We start from the raw sequence: 25086 nt of genomic DNA, 5'->3' as shown, positions 1-25086 counted from the left end.
CTCGATTCTAAATTTCTATCACTCGTATTTCAAAAACCGGCCAAGTGCGAGTCGGACTCGCGCACGGAGGGTTCCGCACCATCAACAAAAAATAGAGCAAAACAAGCAAAAAAACGGTCACCCATCCAAGTACTGACCCCGCCCGACGTTGCTTAACTTCAGTCAAAAATCACGTTTGTTGTATGGGAGCCCCACTTAAATCTTTATTTTATTCTGTTTTTAGTATTTGTTGTTATAGCGGCAACAGAAATACATCATCTGTGAAAATTTCAACTGTCTAGCTATCACGGTTCGTGAGATACAGCCTGGTGACAGACGGACGGACGGACGGACGGACAGCGGAGTCTTAGTAATAGGGTCTCGTTTTTACCCTTTGGGTACGGAACCCTAAAAATTTACATTTCGCCGTTTTCCACCGATTTTCGAGTGACGAAATCGAGTGATCGAAATTCAAAAATCGGCCCCCTGGGCCATAGAGTTGTAGACGCCGACGCTCGAAAGACGCTAGATGTGGGGTGGCCCTAACCCAGGCTTAAACTGTGCACCGTTAACCCAGTGTCAAATTGTACTGGTAACCATGGTAACTCCAGGTTTAACCGGTTAACCTCGGGTTAGCGGAACGGAATGGTGCAAGTGGACCTAAGGATATAAATTCATATTAAATTAGCTAAGGCGCGTCTGGAGTAGTTATGTTTCATGTAGGTGCCATATTCTTGTTTTATCCCGTTAACCATAAAAATGGACTATAGACCCAGATAGCCTACCTACTGGATAATGAGTGAGAGTAGCTAGTTAAAAGAGTTTTATTCCTCTGCCAGGATTGGCTGTTCAGATTCTAGCATTGACGGGTATAAGTTGGTTCATAATTGCGAAATCATATAACGTTAGTGCTGCATCCATGAATGAATACTGGGATTTTTTTATATTGATGTTATGAATGGTTAATCATTATTAGGTATATTGATTGTGCAAGAATAATGTTTATATCAATTAAGTACCTACACTAGGTGGCACTGAAAGCGTGAAGATTTTAACAAATTTAAATTTTGGAAATAGATCATTGAATTTGTTCGAATCTTGGTACCTACTTCTAAATTATTATTGTTTCGACTAATCTGCTGGATCAACCAAATCTTGTCAGTAGTAAACGGCGGCAAATTTGAAAAATCGCGGGTTAGCAACACTGTGTTCGAATAATTTCAAAATCGCGTGTCATCTGTGTGTTATCTATGGAATGTGGATCGTGAATGACAGCCATCATCTTATTGTTTACATTCTGAATCGTTTCTATTTCAAGAGAAATTTCTGCTGTCACCATTAAATACCAAGATTATGCATGACCTCAAGCAAAGCTAAGGTGCCTACAATGTACAATCATGCTCGTTGACGGTAAACATTACTAAAATTTGAGGTTATGATAATTCACTCGAACTGACGTATGAAGGGCGGAAAAATAAACACGTTTTGGTTTGATGTACATTGCTGCTTTTCTTAGCGCAATTCTGCTCTTTGAGTGTTACATGGTGTTACCCTACTTTAATTTGCAGTACATTGCTACTGACAAAATTTGCTTGACGCACTATATGTCGTTTCTTAGCAAGATAGATACATAATACATTGTACCTAATTTTCATTACTAAAACAAAGTAGGTACCAAATGCCAACTTACAAAATTGATTCAAGTGAATGCTTTAGTCTTACGTAAGTGCCATTGTCATTCATTAAATAATCATTCCGTTACCATTTATAAGTTAACGGCCTAATGTAGGAGAAGGCTTTAAAAGTCTGATTAGAGTAACAAGCATTTAATAAAGGCAAAAAACATAAATCAAATAGGTACATGTGAAAATAGCACATTAGCGCCTAGTGCCACCATCTAAGGAGGTGTGTTATAAACTAGAATTATCAAGAACATATTTAATCAGTCAGTTTTATAACACGTTTTTACTTAATACGACGGCGTGCAGCCTACATATTAGGTAATTAATTGCTTCTTTGGACAAATTTATCAAAGGCAGCTAAATATGTTGCCGTAGTTTTTCAATTGTCATTTAGTCCAGTATTTTTAAAAGACGTTAGGGAATCATTTTGCCAAAGATGTTTTGTAGCATAATACCTGTTATACTATAAGTATTTTTTTATAAAAATGTGTATAAACTAAGGTACATTTTATCCATATTTTATGTCATTCTAAAGGGATAGATGATTCATGTATTTTTGTGTAATATACCCGCTTTATGGCTTTATGTAGTCTTCCTATATTATTACATTATAGACAGAAAGAACACAAATTTATTAACTAACTTCAAAAGTTTTTGTTACTTTGCAGTGATAGATATAACACTGTGATACAGTTACTTATTTAATAAAAAAATAAATGATACATGTTCTGTCTTTTGATCAATTCAGAAATATGTCATTATACAGGCGATCAGAGGGATTATTTATTATATGTGATATTTATTTAAATATGTGTGATGTGTATGTGTATAAATATCGTTTTAAAAACTAGTAGATATGGTATAGTAAAAGAAACACGTAAGTATGTCATCAAAAAACATTTATATTTAAATGAAATATAACCGAACTAAATAGTTAAAGTCACAAAATTAAAATACATATAAGCATTCGATTCCTTGCTGATTGCATCGAAATTTCTCGAAGTCATTTCCATCACATTTAAAAATAATGTAATCGAATGTTTTAACATCAACTAAGTCGCAAACGTTGACCCCACGGTTGGCAAGTCCAAGCCTCCTCTTCAACTTCAGCAAGGTCTTGCCTTGAATGCCAGCCTAGGGTTATTTTCGTTGAGTGTTGTCCAGATTTGGGGAAATTTTCAATGGTCTCAAGTGTCTTTTTTCTCACTATCGTTTACGGATTTTGCTGCGGTCGGCTGGATTTCCTTCTCCTTTGCAAGCCGTTGTTTGCTAAATTTACCCATGCCAGGCTGATAAATGACGCGGCTTGGGCGATCCTGAAAAAAAAAATACACCATCATGAGATGAATGCAGTTGCAGTGCTATTTGCAATCTATTAGCTGAAATCTAAAATTAGTCTTAAGTGTCCCTTATTCACTCTCACGACTGGTCGAACCGCTATGTTCGCTAAGTCACTTAGACTGAATCAAAAAACCGTGTTACAGCAAGTTTCTTATAGGCGCGCGTTCTGTCATTAAGTAATTTACAAACTTACCTTATTTCTAATGCGTCTTTCGGTGCGCCGGTCGGTACTTTCGCTTTTCTCCTTTTCTTCAGACCCCTCTCTGTCTGTCGATTTGCCCCTGTCGTCCAACGAATTTTGTCGCTTCAAGGCAGAATCATCATTATTTAGTCCTTCACCAGAATCCACGCTGCTTCTCCTAACTTTTGCTACAGCTGTAGGTTCGTCATTGGTCTTGCTACACTCATCAGTAGCTTCTTCGGAATCTTTGCGGAATTTTACCTCTTCTAATTTAGTTTTCTTCTCCATTCCGTCTATAATCCTGGACAAATCATCCGTTTTGACTTGTGGCAACTGTGTAAATGGTTTGATATCATCATGATTCAGTGATCTATATTTACCATCTGAAAGAGAACTTTTCCCGGTAAATGATTGTTTATCTGCCTTGATAGCTTCGGTTGGTTTAGTCCTTTCTTTGCGGGTGTCACTATATTTTTTACTCTTCTGTTCTTTGACACCATCTTTAGGTTTATCATTCTTGATAGATTTATCAATTTTGCTTTTATCTGATTCATCATCATCATCATCTTTTTTGTCAGAATCGTGTCTTTTCTTCTTGTCTGTCGCAAGACCCATTCCAGATTTACGCTGTTCCCTAAAGGTTTTAGATTCATAGACAGTTCCCTCCTTACTATCTGGTTTGCCTTGTTCTTCTCTAGGTTTAGACGATTTGTCTTTTTCCCACTCCCTAGGTTTGATCTTCTTAATTTCATTTTCGCCAGAGTCATCTTCCTATAAAAGAAAGCAGGAATTAAAATCGTTTGTGCAATTGAAACATTTATAAGGCTAATCTAAATGATACATTTACGACATGAGACTAGAATAATGATAAATAAATTATAAAATCATGTGGAACTTACATGGTATGCACATACAAAATCAGCACTAAGCAATAAAGAATGAAAAACTACAACAAACGAAATAAAATGGTAAGTAAACCAACGAAAAACCTTAAAACATGTATCACCACCACTCTTTGAACTACCTTCTTGCAATTCCTTTTTATCACAATATTTACTAGAGGTTAAAGTAAAAGTATTATGGGTTTTCATAGACAAGGCAGGAAAATGGCTATCCCAGTCCGAGTCGGTACTAATAAATTCATCAGAACCTTGGGACTTTTTTATTAATTCTGTTTTGGCTGGTGCACATTTCACTTTAGATTTATGGTAGATTCTTTGTTCGCCAAACCAAAACTGGTGGTTCGGTTTGTCATTATAGTCACAATTATATTGAAGTCCTTCATCTTCTGATAGATCACCAGGTGTCTAAAGAAAAAGTACAGTTATTTTAACATTTGCTTCATTTATACTGTTTGTACAGGTATCAATTAAATGTATGTTTGCAAAGTAAGTGTTTGTAATTCGCAGTTTAACTTAAAAGTTATTAAGAGCAGGTGCTTAACAAGTAACAATTCATTGATATTGTTTTGTTTTTAAAATAATGACAAAATGATACAACATTATAAACAATATTAAAACTGGAAGCAGCAACAGGCGGCCAATAAAAAGTAAGTAACAAACAGCAATTTATCAAGTCCATTTGGGCCAATTGACTTCATGAGATGTCATGAATGGTAAATGCTATTAATAATTATGAAACAATCATTATGAGTGTAACTAAACACTTAAGAGTAAAGTTCAGATTATAAATCATTTATTAATCTTATTAACATCTATAATAATCACTTCCAATCCAATATGCATTATCCTAGTCTCAATTATTACTCAGCCATACTTCTGATTCGTGAGGTACCTACAATATTCTACAACCTTTAGTATATATCAACCCCGTAAACAAGAAAAAAAAGTTTGTTTCATACATTTTAGCCAATTCATTCTCAAAGTGGTGTATGGGTTAGATAATTTTTTTGGGTTTTTCCCAATTCTCAAACTAAGAGCTGTTCAGGAATACTGACCTAGTAAAAATGAATACTTAAATTCATTTTGTGATATGGTTAAAGGTCTCTGCCCACTACACCGTATCATACCATGACCGTAGTAGGAACGTGTCAGGCAAAAAAATATTCTTTGTATTAAAAAGTATGAGACTATGCCCACTAGCCCGTTCCGTCACCGACCATACCCGTAGCGTACCATGCACGGACCGTTAAAAATTGTCGGCGAGGATATTTTTCTCAAACATGCAATGAAATGTCGTCGCTCCGGGCGTTATATCAGGCTTCGAAGTATCACGTTTAGGGCGGAGCAACTCCAGAGAACTGTAAAGGAATTTCATACGAAATTGAAGGCCTAGGCCGGGAAGTAATTTTTTTTTTAATTCTAATGTAAACATGGGGTCTGTGTCCATGAACAGACTAAACAGCCGAATTATATATTTTTTTTATATTTTTGGTGAATGAATGGTTATATCGGACCAAAATATCCGTGTTAACGCCTGTTATACACGAACCTACTGATATTAAGAATACGAATCTGTATGATTCAATGTGTTGATGAATAAATTTAAAATTTTGTCTATACGTGAGTCACCAGAGACCATAGACAATATTTAAAATCCTCTGCATTTATTTTATTTATAGAAATTGAGATTCTTATTATCAGATTGTGTATAATGGCCCTAATAAGGTCTATTCGAACACTACACACGCGAAATACGGACGAATTCCGTAAAAAAAAAAACAATTATGGCGGGATTGGAAGGAAAATTAAAAAACTTTTGTTGTGAACTTGGATTTTTAATATAAAGACTAAATTTATTTTTTTGAGTGGTGTATTTTTTTATTTCATTGCATGTTTGAGAAAAGCACTATACATGCCTAGCCGTGAAAAGGTCTTGCCGGCTTCGTATCACTATCCGGCCTCCCTACGGTCGGCCGTCTATACCTACTCACCCGGCAAGCCCTTCTTTCCCGGCGTCTGCAGTAATGTACTATTGCCGGTGCCGAAACGCTCCGAGCACGGCACGCAACATTGCCGGAACGATGCGTGCAACGATGCGTGCAGGCGGCGAAACGATGAGCATACGAGTTATATCCGCGTATGGTGACCGTTCTAAGCCCGTTATAAACGCGTTGCCGTATCTGTTGCTCGCTCTTGCCAGTATGATAACTATTCGCTCGCTCTTTCTGACGAGTCTGACTCTCGCGAATAAACCGCGGGTACTAAGGGGATGAAACGCGGATGAAACAATATGGACACGGTGTAGTGGGCATGGTAGTCCGTGTCGCGTTACATTCCGTGCCTGATACGTTCATAGCACGGTCATGGTATAATACGGTGTAGTGGGCAGATACCTTAAGGGTTAAAACTCTACTGTATCCTGTCATTATGTGGACAGAGTTACGCTGTGACGTCCATACGTTTATGAGCGGGGAAACCGAAGCCCATTTCGATAAACAACGCTATCTGATCGCGTGGGTTACATAGGACGATATTTACACGCTTGCTCTCATGAAATGCCGCGGCACCAGTTCATTAATTAGCTAGATCTGGATGCCGTTGATGACTCTGCCCAATGTCTTAGTGTAAGGCCTGAGTGGACGCTCGAAGCAGAGCATTCGGCGGGGCGTGCAGCGTGGCGTCGGGGTCAGGAGTAATTTGAGCAGCGTGCTCTAAGGCCGCTCCTATACGTTTGCATTTGTTTAACATGCACGCCGCACGCCCCGCCCCGCTGCACGCCCAACTCGAGCGTCCACTCAGGCCCTTACACTTACAAATTGTCAGTTAATATTGTGGACGATGGAATGGAACCTACAGGTTAAATAAATGAATAAATGTGTGTACCTTGATGGCTGGCTCCTTGGTTTTCCTCTCGATCCTCATCTTGCGCTTGTCGTTCTCGCGACGGCGGCGCTCGTCTCGCCCGCGCTTGTCCTGCTTGCGCGCTGCCAGGTATTCCAGCAGTGGGGTTGATTGGACTTTCTTATCATTGCCTGCAATAAAATAATTCAAGTATAGTTACAACTTATTAAGATGTCCAAATATTACTTAAGAGGTATTCTTGTTGCTAACGTAGAAACATTAAAAAAACTATCTTATACCTTTAAACAAGCAATTGCTTGTAAATAATAAATATTTGCTAAAAACCTATTTTTTGTTACATTTTCACTCCTTTAAGGTGAACATTTACTGGCTCAAGAAAATGTTATATTCTTACCATCGGTAATAGGATATGAATATTCTAGTTTCGGCTGGTTTTCTACCTCCGGCTCCTTGGTCAAGCTCTCCAGAAACTCTTGGTACACAGGGTCACTCTCTATGGTACCACATTTCGGGTCCTTCTTCTTCTTTTTCTTTGGAATTCTCTGGAACGGTGCATACTCAACTATTCCAACATACTCCATACCTGAAAATATTACATATAAGATAATATTTTTATCACAACCACAATCATATGGATGAAACACTTATAATAATGTAGATAATTTTGTAAATTAAATAAAATTAATACATGTGACATTCTCAGGCAGAAGGTAGAACCTACCAGGTTGGCAACAAGGAAGAACTATAATTGCATCTTAATGATAGTTGACAATAATACTTTGCCTATACGGAATACATAATTATGGAGTTTTTTTATATATAAATTGCTTTTGCTCCTCTGCCAATGTCGAGGTGTGGACTTTTGACTTGTGACAAGAGAATGTTCGGTTAAAGCTTGATTATGTACGACTAATACGAACTAAATACCATGTGGATAACACTAATTACCAACCTTTATCATCAACAAAGACATATTCATCAAATTTATCCCTAAACAGGTAAATATCTTCCACATTAACGAAGTTTATATAAGCTCTGGAATAAACATTATTCCCCAACGACGGATCTGGCTTAGCAAAGTAGAAATGGTCGTGTTCCGGTATGGGCGACACTTGTTCTAGAAACTGTTCTTCGGTCATCGTTGGAGGCAATCGACGAAGGATAATCTGCAATTGAATGAAAGCGTTACAAACCCTGTATTTCTTTTCATTAAGTAGATGGTAAAATGTTTACATTAAACACAAATATGGTCCAAAAAAAATTACTTTGGTTAGGGGCCGTTGTGATCTGGTTTTCTTGTCCTTAGATTTATTAATAAATGTTTTGCTGCCTGTCTCAGCCTGCGCGTCCTTAACATGTTGATCCTCGGTCATTGTTTACGTTTTATTAACGTGTTTATTTTAAAGTTTCATCATTTTGTAATAGTACTCGAATCGACGCAAGTCTTTTTAGTGACTTTTGTGACGTTTGTCGTTGTGACATTTATGACGACTTATGAAACTTGAAGGTCTTGAAGGCAGTGTATGGCAACACTATTTCTATGAGTCGCCAGCTTATTATTTCCTTTGGTGGGATGAATGACATACATATTATAGATGGTCAAGCAGATCTTGTCAGTAGAAAAAGGCGGCAAATTTGAAAAATGTAGGCGCGAAGGTATATCGTCCCATAGATAATTTGAATTTCGCGCCTGTTTTTACTGACAAGATTTGGTTGACCAGCTATATAAATCTAATATTTTATATAACTGGATCAGGCATGAGGGGTGGGGGAAAACGACCGAACGGGATAGTCTTCTGTATCTTTCAGTAGGAGTAGCAGCGAAAGCGCTATTATTGTTTGTCCTTGTCACAGTCTCACACAGACGGATATCTCTTTCTCGCTCTCACTTATGGTTGCGACGCTCCAAAGTCGCGTGCGGTGGGATAGTGTGTTATCACTTTAAGGCAAAACATGCTTCCATTCAGAGAAGTTCATTAAAAAAAAAAATAGTGTCAGTGTCAGTGGTGTCAGTCAGTTCTCTGTCACTGTCAGTGTTACTCAATAGTCGGAATTGCAGGTTATAATATTATAATTGCATTTATATTATATTTTTGGGTTTTTATTTGCTTATAATAATACAGATAAGTTGAATACGTGCTACATCTGCCGCTACAGAAATGTTTGGTTTGGCCAGATTGTCAAGAAATTGGAAACATTCTAACTTACTGACCCAACGCTCCAGATTATTTAGCACTATCGACTCAAAAAATGTCGATCAAAATCAGGAGGGAATACCTGATATTTCCGAAAAGGGTGGTTTTGCTAAGGCGTTTGAAAAACAGTCGCAAATTCTAGATACACAGGAACCTGCAGTCAACCACTCATTCCCATCTCTACTAAGGAATTCTAAGTTTATGGATGTAAGTTATGAATTCATCTGAAACCTTAATATTAAGCTCCTATAACTTCTGTTTTTACGTGTTATTAGTTTGAAAATATTTTGATTCGTTTTGTTTCAGTTAGGAGATCCGTCTGGCAAACTGGTCATAGGCAAAATATTTCATGTTGTGGAAGATGATTTATACATAGACTTTGGTTGGAAATTCCACTGTGTGTGTACCCGCCCTACGAATAGAGGTGACGAATACGTCCGGGGAGCGAGAGTAAGGATTCAGATAAAGGACTTGGAGCTATCGTCTCGTTTCCTCGGATCAAGCACGGACCTCACACTGCTGGAAGCTGACTGCAAGCTGCTAGGTTTAGTTTCTACGCCCTCACGAGCTACAGTTACTGAGAAACAGCAGTGAGGTAAGTAATCATCAGTCACAGGCTTAGAACCAACAACTAATGTGTATTTTTGATATAGTTGAGTAGATTATCTGTTTCTGAACTTTATGATGTATTTAATGAGAAATTAATGTAGTATTTATTTCTTATGCTAAAGCAGTTTAAGGAGTTTAAAAAAAAATTGTTGCTTGTTTTAAGAATGTTAAATATTTTGAATTCATTACTTATTTTTTAATAAACTCATTAGTATGTAATATCCAAAATTGGTATAAACATTTATCAAAGCTCTATTATTGACTGTAAGTCTGTGTGGTTTACTTATTCTGTAAATATAGTGTAGATAATTCTTACTTGTACAATAAATGTAATTTTAATAGTATATTGCTTAATTCAAATTTGGTAAGTACCCTGATATAATCCTGTTCCTCATGAGTCTGAAATCCTATTGGTGAGTAGGCACATCATTTTGGCTGTGTTTGAAAGCATGAGATGAGAGTCATCTCTAATTATAGATTTGACAGTTGATCAAAAAGTAAAGGAGTACATATTGGGCTGAGATTGTTCACATTTTTGCCACGGTGTGTGTTGTTGTCATTTCTAGACAACTATCAAGCACTCCTCACGCTGCCTTGTATTTTACAAGCCTATAAAATAAACATGACAAAACATAACATTAGGGGGGTTAAATGAAAAATCTGCACAATATTATAAATAAAAATAAGTTTTCAATTAGTTAAACTCAACAATTTATTTAATTGACAGTACATATTTGTACAACATTAAATAACACAGAAAACAATTCAAGAAGTTCATAATTTAAATTGCTCTGAACTATCTACCATAACTTTAAATTATTGTCTTAATCTGAGATAGGACTTTAATATATTATTATATAATAGGTATAGATACTACAAAGCTTAATCTGTAAATTTCGAATAAATATCCAATCTGGCCAAGTACCTCTTAAATGTAAACAGCTTTACAACAGTAAATGGAATGTTTAATATGTCAATATAATTTTGTAAATATTTATATAAGTACTTAAACATTTTGCATCTGTAATTGATCCTAAAGTTTTTTTGCCCTATATAGTCGAGGCAGCTTTCGAAATAAAAATGCATTTACTAAACTGCTTTATACAACGATTTTTCTACTTACAATTACTTTTTTTAAATAGCTTACATAATCCCTTGCCTATAATATCGTTTCTATTCGTGAGATCGACGGCAATCGCAATAAGGTATCGAGATCCTTTTACTGTACTTTATCGCCGTTTCTGGAGACGATCTCCTGAATGCTCGGGTCTTTGACTGCATCGTTGGCATCTGGATGGGCTTCGAGGATCTCTGCGACAGAGGCGCCCGGGGTCTCCTTGCCCTTGGGGTTCGCGCGCTCCCATTCCTTAAGGTACTGGACGACGGCGGCGTGACCGAAGGTCTCCGCCTCGTTGAGAGGGCGGCTGCCCCAGCGGTCGCGAGGGTCCTGGTTCACGTTGCATTGCGCCAATAGGAAATCTACGCAAGCCAGGTGGCCCTCCGCGGCGGCAAGATGGAGCGCCGTGCGACCGTCGTAGTCGGACAGCGTCATGTCCATGCCGGAGAGGTGGTGCCTAACAAACAAAGGGGACAATTGTATGTAATGTTCAGGTAAAAATTAATTCTCAAGCAGTTTAATTTGCTCTGTGAACTATGTACCTACCTATTATATGAATATCTACTTTTTATAGAGGTGAGTTCTTTAAATCAATTTGACTTTTTCATTTCTACTCTTGCCACTAAAGCGGTAATTCTACTTCAATGTCATACTCCTGCGGTGAAAAATCTAAAGCGTTTTCTACAACAGATGAACAGCCTACATTTTCTAGAACTTTCCTTGATCAGTTTCGCCATTAATACGTGGTAGATACCTATTACGGCCAAAAATTTAAAGCAAAAGGATTCCGGCCCTTTCAAAAGGTAAATGTCAGTTTGATCATCTAAATTTTGATATACAAAATGATAACTAAATTTGTGGCGGTCCTGTAAGGCGCCATTGTACCTAATGCATTTATAACGCAAATAAATATAAAATTTGTAAATTATGTGCCAATTACTCTCGCGTAATATCTAAATAACAATGATAACGACCAATGGCTAATGGTTAAGCTTTTCGTGTTCAAATACCAAGTACGATGCCGTGCATCATTATTACTTGTTTTTAAATAGGTTAAGTTGAAGACCCCGCCGACTCGGATGGGTTAGACTCTGACTCCTCGGACGAACTACAGGCAAATGTTACAAGAAATGTACCACTTCTTTATGATTATACAGAATAATTGGAATCGGTTTTGAATAATTACCTCCTGAGTGCACTTAAGTCTCCGCTGGCAGCTGAGAATAGAAGGTTGACAATGCTGAGACCAGTAGATTCAAATTTGTAGCGCCTAGGATCCTTTTTGTGGCTCGCATAGCGGATATTGTCGTATTTGTGGAAGTTGAAACGTTCTATCAATTGCTGAAAGAAAATCATAAACATTGACAAGATCTTCTAATATTATATTTGCATGCATCATAATCAAAAGAAAAAAGTGCTGACGTACGTCACAGAACTGAAGTCCTCTGCAACTGTTGCCCAGAGGGTCAAGTGGTGGTGACCAGGTGCAGATTCCCATAACATTGGGCACAACTATGAGCATAGCCCCTGACACTCCTGACTTTGCCGGCAGGCCCACTTTGAAAGCAAACTGGCCCGAGTAGTCGTACATGCCACAACTGTGCATGAGGGACAACACGTTGCGGACGGAGTCTGGCCGAAGGACCTTCTCGTCAGTGATAGGGCAGATGCCACCGTTTGCTAATGTCGCCGCCATAATCGCCATTATGTCGCAGTTGGCCTCCATAGAGCAGCACTGAAACAGCCGTACATAATACTTGACTAATTACCGAAAGTTATTTTGAGTGTAGCGGATGTAAGATAAGCGCATTTGAGTATTGAATGACAATAGTTGTGCCAGTATACCGACCTGAAAATAGAAATCCATGCACTCGCGCAGATTAGTTTTTTCGGGATAACATTTGTGCTCGCGCATGTAGAAGCCGAGCGCATAGTTGCGGTCGGCGGCCTCGCGCTCCGACAGAAATACTGCGTTGTTGAAGCCCAAGGGCTCGTTCCCCGAGAGCCTGCTGAAGAACGACATTACATAATCGAACTTCTCAGCGAGGGTCATCTCGGGTTTTTCCAATTGCTTCAGTAGAGAGCATACTAATATTGCGCCAGCGTTGATCATAGGGTTATGAGGTTTCACTGTAAACAAACAAGGAAAATAAGTCGTGTCGCGATTTGTTTATTTATCTATTAATGTGATTGGATCGGCAAATAAACGTAGGTGTAAATTGTTGTACGCACTGTTGTAGTCCAAGACGAGCTCATTGAAGTTGCGACCGCTTGGCTCCGTGCCAACGTACTTGTGTACCACGTCGGGGCCCAGCGTGTCGAGCGCCATGGCGTATGTGAGCGGCTTGCTGCACGACTGAAGCGTGAATGGCACCGTCACGTCACCTAGATAAAATTAGACAGCATTATTTAATTTCACCAAGTCCGGGAAAACAAGATTTGCCAAATCACAATATAATTACTTAATTACTGAATTAAAAATATTTAGCAACAAACTTCAATTAATTAGATCGGATCTACATAGATATACGACCCGCCCCGGTTTCGCACGGGTTAACATATTATACATAAACATGATGCCTCTTGAATCACTCTATTAAAAAAACCGCATCAAAATCCGTTGCGTAGTTTTAAAGATCTAAGCATACATAGGAACAGACAGACAGCGGAAAGCGACTTTGTTTTGTACTATGTCGTGATGAAGGTCTTTGTAAGTCAGTTTAAAAAATCGTCTGTATGATGTTAAAGCCATACCTATAAAGCCCTTTTTTCTAAATCAGATAAAGATAAATTTCGATAGACACACATAATTTAGACGTCTTTCAAATGGTGGATGGCCTAGAAACAATACCTATAGAAAATCTTTGGCCGTCAATAGTGCAAACGCTGACTCCCCAACTCTCCGTGCTCGCCCGAGCAAGCTGAGGTATGTAACTCGCCACTTTGCCATCTGTATTACTCTTAGCCGCCCAGTACATTTCTTCTATGTCCTTGATAAAATCTTGGAAATCCGGAATAACAAATTGGCTACGAAATGCTCTCGTTATGAGAACGATATTTGGCGCTATAACTTCTTTGAATGCTTTCCTGTCTAGTTTAAGGGTCTCGGGTGAACCTCCTTCGTAGTTTGATTCTTTATGGGCTTTGTACAAGTTGTGCATAACTTCCTTAACGCGAGGATCATTCTTTCTAATACCGGTTGTTCTCAAGGCCTGCAAAAAGAATTATAGTTTATTTTATTTATTATAGGGAGGTAGGTACATAGAACATGCTAAAAAAGTGGTAGGTAAGTGGGCGTTTTTTTTGTTGTTGTCCCAAACACTTTTTTTAAATTTGTATTTTTTTTAGTTATTTCTACTCAGAATCACGAGCTCTTTCTATCCTAATAGGAGAAAAAAAGTGTCCTAAGGTTTTTATTAGTGTCCGACCGAAACATGTTTTTTTGCCGAAACCGAAACCGAAACCGAATGTTCGGCTTTGGCTCTAGTTTCGGCCGAAACCGAAACCGAAACCGAAACTTTTGTAGACTTGTTAAAATCGTTGAAAAAATGTCATAAAACCGCTTTTACACACATATTATGGGGCTGTCAACACCCAATGTCCTTGAAATTGATGTTACTTAAGCAGTTTTTTATGAAAATTACTAGAGTTAGACCAAGATAATTCTGCAACGATTTTGATAAGTTGATAACACACGCAGTGCAAGTGTTATTTTAAACGTCAAAACTTTTATGAAATTATGACGAAGGTATAAATAACATTTGCACTAGTTGCACTGCGTATGCTATCAAAATCATTGCAGAATTTTCTTGGTCTAACTCTATTCATTTACCAGTCAAGCTAACATGTAGAATTGTAGACACAGGGTCAACCAAAAACGCGAGCGCAGCGAGCGCGAAATTTTTTGTTAACAATATCGCAAGGCCGGGTACCGATCTTCACCTGGGCCGAAAAGTCCGAAGTGCCCCATTGAGGCGAACTTTCATGCGAAGTCAAAGCCGTGCTTAAGGCTTCAGGATAAGTAGTTGAGCACAGACTCCAACCAATGTCCATTGTATTCAAAAGCGAGACCGCAGGCCGAGCATGGCGCAGCGAGGCCAAAGGCTAAGCTGAAGTAGAGGACATGTGGAACACAAACCAATGGTAAATTGAGGTAAAAAGTGAGGCTAGTTTTCTTATTATTATCTTGCCCAGGGCCCAGTAACATGCGACAGTGCTATCTCATTCACTTATAGGTATTGACAGCCTCTTATGACTGCGTCAACCGTCCAGTGGCGCCCTCATTAGTGGAATTGTGTTTTATAATAAACCAATTAATGTCTGTACCTAATATACATGAATCAGTATATGTAGGTATTCATATTGTTGTCCTACTTATTCCCCAACTTTTGGTCTTTGTCCGAAGTACCATTTCATAAGTTTCGGCCCGGCCGAAAGGTTCGGCCGTTTTTTGGCCGAAACCGAAACTACAGCCGAAACATGATTTTTTGGCCGAAACTGGCCGAAACCGAAACCGAAACCGAACCTTCGGTCGGACACTAGTTTTTATTTCCATTCCGTCACCATTTTTCATAGACTTTGTATGGTGGTCGCGTAATGGAAAGATCGAAAAATGTATGGAAATTTTGGGACACTTTTTCTCTCCTATTAGGATAGAAAGAGCTCGTGATTCTGAGTAGAAATAACATAAAAAAATCCCAAATTTAAAAAAAAAATGTGTTTGGGACAACAAAAAAAAACGCCCAAGTAGGAAGTGAATTAAGAGAATATAAGTACTCACGGCCAAAAACTTTCCAACGGGAAGGAGACCTGTGTCTTCATTCTTGAACATATCAAACAAGACATCATCTGCGTTTTTATGTGATCCCTCTGCTACCCTGTACAACAAACAGAACAATATGTAAACTGAATCGTCTGATAGCAAAAAAAAAGCTAGTGTACCTACTAATTGCGCAAACAACAATATAAAGGAAAGTGACGGTGGGCGTAAACATCTGCCAAAACAGCTCTAATGTGGGTGCTTACGAATTTGGCAAATACCACGGTCATGTATTTGAAAGTGCTCGATAACAGACCGTCACGCGCGAGCTCGTTTTAGGTTTGACGTCAGTGGTAGGTAGGTGTGGCTGCCACGTAGGACCCAACTCCTTATTTTTAGCTGTTTGCCTATTCTCGATGTCACATCTATCACATTATCACGAAGAATAAATAAAAAATAAGTAGTAGTACCTACTATGCAAACACATGGAAAAACACAAATTTAGCTGAAAATCACATGCATACCTAGGTACACTTGTAGTTGGTAAATGAAGGATCTTTAATTCCATATAGTTTCAATTGCAATATTATCATTTAGAATCAAGATTTATTGATATCCATATTGTAGCATTCGTATAGTTGAATTTCGACTATCTATTTATTCAATATAATATTGTGTGACATTGTATCTAAAACTTATTTAAAGCAACAAATAAAACTATAAACATGCTATCAAATTAACCACCAACCGGCAAAAACAGATACTAAAATAGACACAATAATGTATTACTGATCCTTGGTATGTCTAAAACCTAATTATCAGTAACTTTTGCATTGACATCCATAAAACGAATACTTATCAAAGTTAATTTTCTGTGGTATTGACATGCTTAACAATAACCATTAATTCGAAATTAATCTACATCTGCCCGCGACTTCGTCTGCGAGGAATGACGATTGATAAAAACTACCATATAACCTTCCCCGGTCCTCAAACTACCATAGGTACCAATTTTCAAATAAATCGGTTCAGCGGTTTAAGCGGGAACAGGTGAGACAGACACACAGAATAACTTTCGCATTTATAATATTAGTAGGACGTAGTTAACTAGTTACGTAGGTATTGAACGAACTTTTTTTACTCTATCAACCCAAGCAGAAAAGTTGACCTGCCACAAAGATAATTCTTAGCCTGCCATTAGCTCCACCAAGCTCTACTAATATACCTATAGAATAACGGTTTGTCTTAAGGCCTGTGTACACCGGCTTGCGTGTGCGTGACGTGCACGTGCGCGTGCGCTAAAATGTTGGAGTCGCACACGCACACGTCACGCAAGCGGTGTGCCGTCTCTCATAAGGATCTGTATACTACAACGCTGCACGCGCACGTGCACGTCACGCACACGCAGCCGGTGTGTACAGGCCTTTATCACAACGTGCAGTGGCACACACAGTATCTAAAATTCTCTTTTGTCCTTATCCCAAATACCTGACAACCTTTCATTTTCACATGATTTTATAATTAAAATTAATTTAGTAAATAGCTTAAAAACGTCTTGAGTATTTTTAAGTAGCGCAGCCAATTTAATCTACGCGCTGAAGATGGTTTGCACACTGGGCAGTTGTAAATTAGGTGTATGTGATGCTGAGATGACATAAAACATATATGTACATAAAAAACTATTTAATCGTTAAATAAAACCAGCCTACACAAGCATGCAAAATCAAACTATCAATCAGGATGCCGGGTTTGTACTCACGACGAGGAATCGAGGTTATGCACGAACGAATACTGTCTGCTCCTTGCATGAAAACAATAGAACACCTTGAGTAAATTGTTAGTAGATATACAGACACACTTGCGACATTCATTGGTACTTACTTTAGAAATGCTATCTAAATATTTATCTATGTGCAATTGCACTTCTGCTGTAGCGAACATAGTCACTGATATCTGAGACTAATTACTTTCCTAATGGACATTAGTTGACTGAGGTATAGAGAAAGATTGTCATCAATCATCTTTGTTAATAAAAATCTGAAACTATAATGCATTTCGGGATGATAATTCATCAAGAAATATAAAAATTCAAATACCTAGATAAAAAACGAAAGAGATCAATCATGGTTATTGAAAATGAAATTTACACATAGGTATGTATTTGTATTTAGGCAAGTTGCGGTTAGTATTGAATTATTATTAGATTTACGAAACTTCCAGGTTATTTTCTATTTACGTAACCATTATGCTGTGCGAGTAATTGGTACAAAATGTCAGGGGTGAATTGAAGCTCTCGTGGCGCCGGCCAGTTCAATACAGATCAATAGGAGTTGATGTGGGTCATTACAAACAATTTATTCCCAATAACTGTCGCTGAAGATGTACGTAATATGTGGAGTGCGAAGCTTTGCTTATTTACAACACCTATAATGCAGCTATGGTGCGATATATCAGTCTTCCACCGTCTATAAATAATTGTTTCACCGTGAACTTTCGCTTAAAATAAACTGTAACTTACCTCATATCTATAGATTGAGCCGCATAAAAATTGGGTGCTGAGTTTCGCCATTTCTGCAACAATTTAGGCAAGTCTTTAATACATATACATGCGCTAAAAGCCAAAAAGTTATGATATGAAACAATAGATAATTATCCCGATCACCATGGTAGTGAATGTTTTTCCAATTCTTATGACTGATGAATCCCAGTGACCTACTAAGCGGCGTATTTAACACAAGGTGTCAATGTCACAGTGATACGATACGGAAGCGATTTAAAGCAAAGGGGACACTCACATCGGGTCTGTCTATAATGTAGACGGGTATTACTTGACTGTATTCGCGACAGCATCCACAAGAGCGCTGGAGGAGAGGCCTGGCCGCGGCCGCGAGCCGGCGGAGCGGGCGGCTGCTCATGGTGATGAACGGGGAGGGACAGGACAACCCTAAACCACCAACCAGTCTATAAAGTGTTCGCACTGGCGCCGTAACGCGACGTCCTAACGCGCAAGCGCCAACTGACGGAGGAAACGGTGGGCTCTCGTCTCGGTATCAGGTCTTGTTTACCTGTGACGTGTCGTAGATAGGTATTACCCGCGTGTCACGTTCATTATCACTATGTACGTTATCTTCAGATTTATAATGCAGAACTCAATTAGACGTAACGTCCCTCGTTTCTTGATTTGCCATGATTATAACGAATCTTATCTTAAGCACCTCTACTTTTATACCTATTTACAAGCGTCTATAGACTTCGAATATTTTAGTAATCATCTTAGCTAGGGAAAACTAAAATCAGTTGTAAGTAGTTTTTTCTTATGATCATACTAGATTTCAACCCGTATAGTAACGGCACCAGTCATGGGACATTTAAGAGGAAATTTGGAGTATTTGTGATATTTCCCTGATACATGTAAAAGTTCTACCGCTTAGCTTGTTAAAAGATGAATATCCTATCCTTCTTTCATGTATCAGGCGTGTTGTATCAAAGATACTGCAGTTAGTTTCCACATAATTAATAAATTAAAAGTATGTTTTTTTTCTCCAGTCATGGACACCAAAGCTCCAGTAATGGAACCTCGGTAATGGACGTGGATCCAGTAATGGGCCCCCTATAATGGGCATACCCTATCAGTATAAGATATTGGAATAGGGAATAAGTTTTTGGCAAAAAACTAGTTATTAGTCATTTTTGTCACCCGATTGCATTGTCATCCGATTTGCATACGTATCCAAAATTTCAACTCAAATGCCATTTCCAAGATTTGAACCACACTAACTAATACAGGGTGGATTTTCTTTTTGGGTCAGTGAGGGCAGCTACCAGATTCCGTGCTGCTACGAGAAAACGGTCTTAGAAGACCTTCCCTCGATTTCAAATTAATGAAGATTGGCTTTTACAGATTTTGGAAAAAACATACAGGGTGCGAGGAAAAGGTAATATTTGACAAACTTTTTTTTTGATGCCAATCGATCCCATTCCTATTGAGGATCAAAAGCTTGTATGGAACTAAAAAAAAAATTCCGGCTAGAAAAGCCACAAATCGAGGAAAACTTTTCGCATACAATTTGTATGAAAATGAAAACTTATATTTTTCACATGCTATTTTTGTATGCCAATCGATTCCATTCCTATCCAGTATCAATAGTTTTTTTGGGGTCAAAATTAAATTTCACATTTTCTCCATAGTAAATGTACCTATGGAAAAAGTTTTTATTAATTTGTGGCTTTTTAGTACATTATCGTAAGTTGACCTATTGATTTGTGGCTTTTCTAGCCGGAATTTTTTTTTCTCCAATATGCTCGGAAATGTTCACCTTATTGTAACAAAAATAGTACGGGAAGTTCTACGTTATTGTCAAACTCTAATTTAAAAAAATCAAACTATCGCTGTCCTGTTCTAGCGGACGGGAATGAAAAAAACACTACAGTAATAACTTATTACTGTAGTGTTTTTTACTTTTTAAAAATAAAAAACGCAAACAGCCAATTATTATAGCCGCGAGCCGCGTCTACACGACCCGATCAGCTATCATTTCAAGCTATAGGATAGAGTGAGATAGTAAGATAAACGACCTTACTTGTCTCGTTCTTACAAGACCGTTGTGCTCGTGTATGATCGTGAGAATACTGCTTAATAAAATCAAAGATTATTTTTATATTTTTTTAAGGATCTCATCCGTGTACATAAAGTTTATATAGTTTGTCAAAGGACTTTCTCATTTCAAACATAGACAGAGAGAATCATACTATATTTGTCTTACACTAGTACTAGCACCCAAAAGAAAAGGATGGGTATAGTTTTCCTGGTTCTTACTGACTGACAAATTGGTTTGACTAACTATTACACACAATTATATTGAATGAACGAATATTGAATGGTACTGAATGGCAGAATAAGTTTGTGCCCTAAACTTTTAAAAAATAATTTTAGAGGGAAATTGTTTTTGACATTTTTGATGTGAAGGTTCGATTTGAGTGATGCTTGATGCTTAAATAATTATTATTTTACCTTATTTCCTCGCATGTTTGGAGAAAAGCACTATATATGCCTCGGCAGGAATAGCAATTCGTGGATTCGTCTTCTTTGTCGGACTCCGCTTCGCGTCGTCCGACAAAATCGAAACTCATCCACGAATTGCCCTTTCCCGGCCTCTGCAATAATGTACTATTTAGTTCCATACAAGCTTTTGATCCTCAATAGGAATGGGATCGATTGGCATCAAAAAAAAGATTGTCAAAAATTACCTTTTTCTCGCACCCTGTATGTTTTTTCCAAAATCTGTAAAAGCCAATCTTCATTAATTTGAAATCGAGGGAAGGTTTTCTAAGACCGTTTTCTCGTCGCAGCATCTGGTAGCTGCCCTCACTGACCCAAAAAGAAAATCCACCCTGTATACAAACTAACAGGGCAAGTTAAATAAAATTTTGTAAAAACGATATTAATTTATCCGAAGTCCGAGAAGACCTCCTGACATAGTTCGTACGAGTAACTACATTATACTTCTGTATTGTTTAAACATGAAATTACGCCATGGCAAGCATCATTATGTAAATTATCCCATCATAGGAGGTATGCAGTTTTACAGCTCCTATAATGGGATTGGGCAAAATACCTCTATTTTTTATACATCTCTAGAGTCACAACATAATGTGTTGTATACCTTATCTCATGGCAAATGCAATTAACAAAACACATTCTAGTTTACACCAAGTAATAATTAATTACAATTTAATATATGAACTCACCTCTCTTAGCGAAGTTGTTAAGAATTCTTACTGGTTATTTTTTCCAGTGACACGACAACTTTTGGGTTGGCGCCAATTTCTTAAAAATTAACCGAAATTAATAAAAAGTAAAACTTAAACAGCTCTATGACTCTTATTTATGGTAAAATATTGCCAGTGTTTATAAACTACTTTTACATACTTATTTTAGAGGATTTGTGGTTTTATGTCCCATTACCGGTTCCACGTCCATTATAGGGTCCATTACGTTAATATATTAGATATCTGTAGATACCGAAATAGATGTAGGTACCTAAGTAGGTACCTACATCTATTTCGGAAGAATCTTTTATTTAATAAATATATGTACATAGTTAAGTAACTATGTACATATATTTATTAAATAAAAGATTCTGATTACCTGTGTCCGAATTAAATGGAATTTACCTACTTATTTACGTCTTCTTCATAAAAACAAATTGACCAACGAATGGCTATAAACTGAAATAGATGTCATATTTATCTACTAAAGAAAAAGTGACGAAGTGGTGGAATTTCAGTACTATAATTTATATATAGTAATAGTAGTGTGACTTCCTTACATAGTGAAAAAACCGGCCAAGTGCAAGTCGGACTCGCACACGGAGGGTTCCGCACCATCAACAAAAAATTGAGCAAAATCGTGTTTGTTGTATGGGAGACCCTCTTAAATATTTATTTTATTTTATTTTTAGTATTTGTTGTTAACAGAGATACATCATTTGTGAAAATTTCAACTGTCTAGCTATCGCGGTTCATGAGATACAGCCTGGTAACAGACGGACGGACGGACGGACGGACAGCGAAGTCTTAGTAATAGGGTCCCGTTTTTTACCCTTTGGGTACGGAACCCTAAAAAACGCTAGTGGCCTGGCCTAGCGGTAAGAGCGTGTGACTTTCAATTCAGAGGTCACGAGGTAAACCCCGACTCGTACCAATAAGTTTTTCGGAACTTATGTACGAAATATCATTTGATTTACCATCAGTCGCTTTTCGGTGAAGGAAAACATCGTGAGGAAACCGGACTAATCCCAATAAGGCCTAGTTTACCCTCTGGGATGGAAAGTCAGATGGAAGTCGCTTTCGTTAAAACTAGTGCCTACGTCTATTCTTGGGATTAGTTGCCAAGCGGACCCCATGCAGGCTCCCGTGAGCCTTATAAATAAAAATAAAATAACTAAATTAATTTGACTTTATGTATAAATAATTAAATTTTATGTAAGTACCTACCTCTTTATTATGTAGTATGTACTTACTTTAAAACATTTAACCTTAAAAATGCAGACACAAAGTGTACCCATGTAAGTAAAAAGTGACGGCTTCGGTTATTATGTACTTTGGTAACTGCTGCTGTCGTGTATGGGTAGGTATGTAAACATTAATAAACGCAAAACACAAACAGTCTTGACTCTTGACAGGCAGACTAGCTGAGGATTTTGGCATATCTAAAGTCTATTTTTTTATTCGGTAGACTGAAATGACAGTTAATAGTATGAAATGACATTTCATGTTCATACTATTAACTGTCATTTCAGTCTACGGAATAAAAAAATAGACTTTAATAATAATATCTGGGAGACCGAGCTTTGCTCGAAAAACATATAAATTAGCGTTTTCCTAGAGATAAGACCTAGCTAAATCGATTTTTGGCCCCCGAAAACCCCCATATACCAAATTTCATCGAAATCGTTAGAGCCGTTTCCGAGATCCCCGAAATATATATATAATATACTAGGTACACTACTGCGGGTGGTAACGTGCTACTATTTTCCGGAAATCGTAATTTCCAGGTTGCGATTTTTGTACATTAAAATAAGAAAAGTTATCCGAATTATGCGAATGCCTAGAAAACCTATCAGGAAAATAAGCAATTAAAAATAGATATAATATAAGTACCAATGGTTCGAAATGCTTTGGGGAAAGGAAGTTCTTGAAAAAATATAAAGTGGTAAATTATGCAAATGGAAAAGAGTTTGACAAATCACCATTCTTCCTCTCTACTACTATTCCTTTTAGCAGTTATGTGTGACAAATATGGTATTTATTTTCAAACACCCGCGATACAGATAAATTATTAAAATTGGGAACTTCTACGGATTCACAGATGCATTAAATACTAATTTATTATACTGAATAACGTTTTGCAATGTACCTACCTAATTAAACAAAACTGCCTACAGGAAGGATACTTAGTAAGCGAGGTTTGACTAGTATGAGATATACGAGCTATTATAGCGTTATCAAAGTGGTAAGTGTGATGAAATCATAGTGAAACAGAATAATCACCTCAAAATCATTGCCATAATCCATAACGAAATCGTCGTAACCCCCGCCGGATAAAGTCCGCATAACAATATGAACAGTCCGACGGCGGACGGGCGCGAGCTCCCGAGGCAACCGACGCCAACCGCGTATTCGCACGACACACTCGCGAAACTGAGACATAATTCTCTCCTGCTTGTCGTATATAAATACTCGTACTTACTACCGGGAGTAGTGCCACTGGAACCGCATTATATTTAGTTCCACGGCGACGGGTTGTGACAGCGGTATCATAGAAATATCTCATTCAAAGTGTTTGCTTCACTTTGTCATCATTCGCTTCGTACAAGGCAAACAAGACAATCCTGCGCTGCAGCTGCAATCCGCCCGTCAGTCCACCTTATTGTGCTTGTTTCCAAGGTCTTTTATATGGCATGACTATTCAAGAACTCTACTTTTCCAGCGGTCATAGGTTTTCGAAGTGTGCCCTGAAACCTGACCACTTTTTAGGGTTCCGTAGCCAAATGGCAAAAAACGGAACCCTTATAGATTCGTCATGTCTGTCTGTCTGTCTGTCTGTCTGTCTGTCTATCCGTCTGTCTGTCCGTCCGTATGTCACAGCCACTTTTCTCCGAAACTATAAGAACTATACTGTTGAAACTTGGTAAGTAGATGTATTCTGTGAACCGCATTAAGATTTTCACACAAAAATAGAAAAAAAATACTTCGAACTGAAACTCAAAAAAATTTTTTTCATCAAACCCATACGTGTGGGGTATCTATGGATAGGTCTTCAAAAATGATATTAAGGTTTCTAATATCATTTTTTTTTAAACTGAATAGTTTGCGCGAGAGACACTTCCAAAGTGGTAAAATGTGTGTCCCCCCCCTGTAACTTCTAAAATAAGAGAATGATAAAACTAAAAAAAATATATGATGTACATTACCATGTAAACTTCCACCGAAAATTGGTTTGAACGAGATCTAGTAAGTAGTTTTTTTTTTATACGTCATAAATCGCCTAAATACGGAACCCTTCATGGGCGAGTCCGACTCGCACTTGGCCGCTTTTTAATTATGGCGATAATTTTTTTGTTACATTTTTAAACTTTTTCTATGTAAATAATTAGTTCTTGCAGGATTTTCATTGGAAGGATTAGCATTGAGATGGCTTCTCTAGTTCCTCAATAGCTGCTTCATATCTCTACGAACGGTTTTCGCTACACGGTGGGAAAGCCATATACAGACTACGGGGCTTAGAATAGAATAGAATATAATTTATTCGTAAGCACAGACAATACATAATATGAAAGAAAACACAAAATAAGATTAAAGTGCCACGAAATGGCCTCATCTCAGCATCTTGTAGCACCCCATTTGTACGCACCATTGTTTTGGAACAAGAGGTCTATTCGAATAGTAAAAATAGTA

At 37.8% G+C, this 25086-nt stretch overlaps 3 protein-coding genes across 12 annotated transcripts in view; 1 reads left to right on the top strand and 2 right to left on the bottom strand.

The window, feature by feature from the left end:
- Positions 1-2826: 2826 nt before the first annotated feature.
- Positions 2827-8430, bottom strand: LOC134663153 (regulator of nonsense transcripts 3B). Its single transcript, XM_063519501.1, has 6 exons — positions 8213-8430; positions 7900-8113; positions 7342-7530; positions 6969-7117; positions 3196-3954; positions 2827-2977 (listed from the first exon to the last, which is right to left on the bottom strand). The coding sequence occupies exons 1-6, from the start codon at positions 8318-8320 to the stop codon at positions 2849-2851; spliced, it is 1548 nt and encodes a 515-aa protein (XP_063375571.1). The 5' UTR covers positions 8321-8430; the 3' UTR covers positions 2827-2848.
- A 605-nt stretch (positions 8431-9035) lies between these two features.
- Positions 9036-25086, top strand: part of LOC134663207 (small ribosomal subunit protein bS1m) — a 33311-nt gene continuing 17260 nt past the window's right edge. The window contains exons 1-2 of one of the 2 annotated variants that reach the window (XM_063519593.1): positions 9036-9349; positions 9449-9737. In XM_063519593.1, coding sequence (XP_063375663.1) covers positions 9107-9349; positions 9449-9736 — 531 coding nt within the window. In that variant the 5' untranslated portion in view covers positions 9036-9106 and the 3' untranslated portion in view covers position 9737. Of the gene's footprint in view, positions 9350-9448; positions 10102-25086 lie in introns of those variants that run through there. The other variant, XM_063519592.1, reaches the window with a different exon arrangement.
- On the bottom strand, positions 10439-23853 carry LOC134663180 (glutaminase kidney isoform, mitochondrial). Of its 9 annotated transcripts, none has more exons than XM_063519546.1 (10): positions 23680-23853; positions 18146-18198; positions 17387-17428; positions 15649-15745; positions 13720-14080; positions 13101-13253; positions 12718-12998; positions 12295-12603; positions 12055-12209; positions 10439-11325 (listed from the first exon to the last, which is right to left on the bottom strand). In XM_063519546.1, the coding sequence occupies exons 1-10, from the start codon at positions 23836-23838 to the stop codon at positions 10971-10973; spliced, it is 1965 nt and encodes a 654-aa protein (XP_063375616.1). In that variant the 5' UTR covers positions 23839-23853; the 3' UTR covers positions 10439-10970. The 9 variants fall into 9 exon arrangements, with proteins under 9 accessions (XP_063375616.1, XP_063375617.1, XP_063375622.1 ...); XM_063519547.1 differs by having other exon boundaries at positions 17387-17422; XM_063519552.1 differs by lacking the exon at positions 23680-23853 and adding an exon at positions 18456-18696 and having other exon boundaries at positions 17387-17422.

This window comes from Cydia amplana, chromosome 4 (genome assembly GCF_948474715.1).
Source record: "Cydia amplana chromosome 4, ilCydAmpl1.1, whole genome shotgun sequence".
Taxonomy (NCBI): Eukaryota; Metazoa; Arthropoda; class Insecta; order Lepidoptera; family Tortricidae; genus Cydia; species Cydia amplana.
Note: the sequence above shows the minus strand (reverse complement) of the source record. Positions and strands in the feature narration are given on the sequence as shown.

What these genes read in the sequence shown, in the direction of transcription:
- LOC134663153 (XM_063519501.1), bottom strand. Translation starts at nt 8,320, where the DNA reads ATGACCGAGGATCAACATGTTAAGGACGCGCAGGCTGAGACAGGCAGC. An exon ending in CACAACGGCCCCTAACCAAA is followed by an intron (nt 8,114 to 8,212) that starts GTAATTTTTTTT and finishes ATTCAATTGCAG; the next exon opens with ATTATCCTTCGTCGATTGCC. An exon ending in CCAAGGAGCCAGCCATCAAG is followed by an intron (nt 3,955 to 6,968) that starts GTACACACATTT and finishes TTTCTTTTATAG; the next exon opens with GAAGATGACTCTGGCGAAAA.
- LOC134663180 (XM_063519546.1), bottom strand. Translation starts at nt 23,838, where the DNA reads ATGTCTCAGTTTCGCGAGTGTGTCGTGCGAATACGCGGTTGGCGTCGG. An exon ending in GCTCAATCTATAGATATGAG is followed by an intron (nt 17,429 to 18,145) that starts GTAAGTTACAGT and finishes TTTTCATGCAAG; the next exon opens with GAGCAGACAGTATTCGTTCG. An exon ending in GACTTAAGTGCACTCAGGAG is followed by an intron (nt 11,326 to 12,054) that starts GTAATTATTCAA and finishes TTTGTTTGTTAG; the next exon opens with GCACCACCTCTCCGGCATGG.